Source organism: Sinocyclocheilus rhinocerous, unplaced genomic scaffold, assembly GCF_001515625.1.
Source record: "Sinocyclocheilus rhinocerous isolate Xijiao unplaced genomic scaffold, SAMN03320098_v1.1 scaffold4186, whole genome shotgun sequence".
Taxonomy (NCBI): domain Eukaryota; kingdom Metazoa; phylum Chordata; class Actinopteri; order Cypriniformes; family Cyprinidae; genus Sinocyclocheilus; species Sinocyclocheilus rhinocerous.
Window position 1 is genome coordinate 149,787 of NW_015640501.1, and position 3,754 is coordinate 153,540.

At 41.7% G+C, this 3,754-nt stretch overlaps 1 protein-coding gene across 2 annotated transcripts; it reads left to right on the forward strand.

Moving 5' to 3' along the window:
- The first annotated feature begins 1,188 nt into the window (after positions 1–1,188).
- On the forward strand, positions 1,189–3,130 carry LOC107753333 (embryonic polyadenylate-binding protein B-like). Of its 2 annotated transcripts, none has more exons than XM_016569464.1 (4): positions 1,189–1,257; positions 1,348–1,450; positions 1,834–1,964; positions 2,049–2,129. In XM_016569464.1, the coding sequence occupies exons 2-4, from the start codon at positions 1,408–1,410 to the stop codon at positions 2,106–2,108; spliced, it is 234 nt and encodes a 77-aa protein (XP_016424950.1). In that variant the 5' UTR covers positions 1,189–1,257; positions 1,348–1,407; the 3' UTR covers positions 2,109–2,129. The 2 variants fall into 2 exon arrangements, with proteins under 2 accessions (XP_016424950.1, XP_016424951.1); XM_016569465.1 differs by lacking the exons at positions 1,834–1,964; positions 2,049–2,129 and adding exons at positions 2,607–2,737; positions 2,822–3,130 and having other exon boundaries at positions 1,193–1,257.
- Positions 3,131–3,754: the final 624 nt, after the last annotated feature.

Sequence of the window (3,754 nt, forward strand, 5' to 3'; positions counted from 1 at the left end):
TTTGTTTAGAACCACTCATACTAAGCTACACTCCAAACTACTCTGTACTACTCTGCCATACTCTCTGCTACCTGTACTACAATCATTAACTCAACCAAATTCAAGGACTGTAAACCTCTACAAGTCTTAAACCATTAAAGTGTACTTCGTCTCTGACCGGACGACTTATGTCTGCTCAATTTCCACCAGCACCACAGCAAAAAGTAATATACTACTGTAATATTACTTTTGTAATGCGTTACTCCCAACACTGGTGCTAATCTAGTCTGTACATGTCTGAATCGATCGTTATACATTAATTTGCCTACTATGCTATATTGCTATTATGTTTAAGTATATATATTATGTATAAGTAACAGAGTGAGTTTATATTTCATTACTAATTGGTTATTGTTATTTCTGTTTGTTTAGAACCACTCATACTAAGCTACACTCCAAACTACTCTGTACTACTCTGCCATACTCTCTGCTACCTGTACTACAATCATTAACTCAACCAAATTCAAGGACTGCAAACCTCTACAAGTCTTAAACCATTAAAGTGTACTTCGTCTCTGACCGGACGACTTATGTCTGCTCAATTTCCACCAGCACCAACACTAGTCTAGCTCACAATTATGAATGACAACGATCGATCGCTTTCAAAGAAGCACTGAATGGTACTGACGTCACCCGCGCCTCCAATGCAAGGTGGTCCCGCCCACAGGCCAATCAGGATGCAGGAAAAAGTGGAACTTTCGCGAAGGACCAACGGCAGGCTACTCTCCATGACCATATCGGGAAGCTCGCTAAGTGGAACAGAGCTCCGACCAATGGCGAGCCAGACGACGGGCCAATCAGGATGCAGGAAAAGTGGAACAGTGGGACAGATGTGGAACCGAAGATCGGCTCGCACGGGGCGCAAGGATGACACGCAAATTCGTGAAGCATTCCTCATTTTTGAACGATTTTTAATCATTAAACGTAATTAAGATTAAGCTGGTCTTAAAAAAGTATTTTTGACGTACAGAGAAAGTGCCTAAAACATGCACGTATATCAAACTTTGTGAATTGACAGTGTGGAGGCATTTTATTCACCATTTATTTATGATGTAGCAGCATCCCAGTACAACACAGTCCAGAGGCCCCAGTTTACCCCCCTCTCGCAGTGTGAACTTTGCTGACTGTCTCTGTAAATACAAGAACACTGTAAAAATTATGTCAACAGAAAAGCAACAAAAAAAACCTTCAAACTAAGGACAACTTCATAAAGTAAAAGTTAAGTTTTTGGCCACTGCAATGTGATGATTTGACACTAAGGAGCATTAAATAGAAAAATACAGCAGTCTTTCTTTTACTGTTTTTTAGGTAGTACCGAATACAGAGCCGGCGGTTAATGTGAGAGGCCAGGAGCCCCTTACTGCTTCAATGCTGGCAGCTGCACCCTTAAAAGAGCAGAAACAACTCCTGGGTACGAAACGTGCACACACGATCACTTAAAGGTTTAAAGATGTGAGCAGCTTGAATCATTTTATATCACCTGTATCCTAAACCTGAATGAACAATACTGCTCAGTAGAGGACGCTACTAGAATAGTACTGTTAACTGTTAATAAACGACTTTTCACTGTAGTACTGTTATATTTATCCAGTGAGAACAAATTAATTCTTTGTGAATTCCCCTTTACAGTGAAGTACTGAAAAAAACTACAGTTGTCGAAACTTTACAGTGTCTATTTAGTGTAAAGTAGCAGATAGTTATCATATGGCTTCAGAAGACTTGGAATATAGCACACAATCTATGTACTACTTCGTAACATGAGTAAAATGTCCAAACTGTTTGCATCCTATACAGGTGAGCGGCTGTATCCACTTATCCAGGCCTTGCATCTGACTCTTGCGGGAAAGATTACAGGCATGCTGCTGGAGATTGACAACTCTGAACTACTGCACATGCTCGAGTCTCCAGAGTCCCTGCACTCCAAGGTTCACCTACTCAAAACATGTACTCCACATTTAGTCTCAAAGATCAGATTTTGTTTGATCATTGCACTTTTCTGCACTGTTTAGGTTGAAGAGGCTGTAGCGGTGCTTCAGGCTCATCAAGCCAAGGAACTGTCGGCAAAGTGAGGGAGCTTGTAAGGCAGGTAATCTACTTGCATTCTTCTATCTTAATATTTGGCCTTAAACGTGTACAATGCCAATTAATAACACATGCAACTGTCACACACAAATGCTGACCAACTTTGGAAACGTGCACACACGATCACTTAAAGGTTTAAAGATGTGAGCAGCTTGAATCATTTTATATCACCTGTATCCTAAACCTGAATGAACAATACTGCTCAGTAGAGGACGCTACTAGAATAGTACTGTTAACTGTTAATAAACGACTTTTCACTGTAGTACTGTTATATTTATCCAGTGAGAACAAATTAATTCTTTGTGAATTCCCCTTTACAGTGAAGTACTGAAAAAAACTACAGTTGTCGAAACTTTACAGTGTCTATTTAGTGTAAAGTAGCAGATAGTTATCATATGGCTTCAGAAGACTTGGAATATAGCACACAATCTATGTACTACTTCGTAACATGAGTAAAATGTCCAAACTGTTTGCATCCTATACAGGTGAGCGGCTGTATCCACTTATCCAGGCCTTGCATCCGACTCTTGCGGGAAAGATTACAGGCATGCTGCTGGAGATTGACAACTCTGAACTACTGCACATGCTCGAGTCTCCAGAGTCCCTGCACTCCAAGGTTCACCTGCTCAAAACATGTACTCCACATTTAGTCTCAAAGATCAGATTTTGTTTGATCATTGCACTTTTCTGCACTGTTTAGGTTGAAGAGGCTGTAGCGGTGCTTCAGGCTCATCAAGCCAAGGAACTGTCCTGACGTTGGGGGTTGGGAGCTGCAGTGCTGGGGGAGGAGAACGGATCACATGACCTGAATGTGTCAGCACTGAGAGCCCATCTTACTGGCTAGAGGGCCGCCTGATCCGCATGCTTGCTTGTTTCTTGGCAGAAAAACATAAATTACACCAAATATATAGTTTAAAGGATCAGAAATGATTGCAAATGCAACATGCAAATGTGCTTGTATTGTCCTGGTAAATGACTAAATCATGGTTTAACCACTCACCACCTTCGAGAAGACTTTCCCGGAGACACTGCTATATATAGCAGACGTCTAGATCACTTGTTCGTGCTTGCTTCGGCAGCGCATATACTAAAATTGGAACGATACAGGTTAGCATGGCCCCTGTGCAAAGGAACGCTGTACTGCCTGTCCTGATGCATCCGCCAGAATGTTGAACTCATAGGCTTGGTGCCCATGCTGGACCGGTTCCGGATGCTTAAACAGCACAGGTGGGAGGGGTTCAGAGGCCACCAAGCGAGTGGTAAAGGTCTGAATACTCTGCTCCAAGACCTCCCTTTCCTGCCTCCTTTTCTGTGCATTGTGCCTATGTAAGGCACAATATAACAATTAGTACATGTGCAGAGAAGGGTGGTATATGACAACAATTGTGCATGAACAATTAATTACTGAACCTACCATTGTTTCAGCCATAAGTCTGGGGCTGTCCAGGACTACATCTTGTCCAATTTCGTTCCCCACATCTGTCACCCACGCAGCTGTGCCAGCAGCATCACCAGCTAGCTTCTTGGTGACCTAAAGTACATGATAAGAAGTATTATCATTATCAAAGGAACAGGACATTTTTATTTTACAATGAAAAAATAACACTAAATGTAACACTAAATCAGGTGTTAC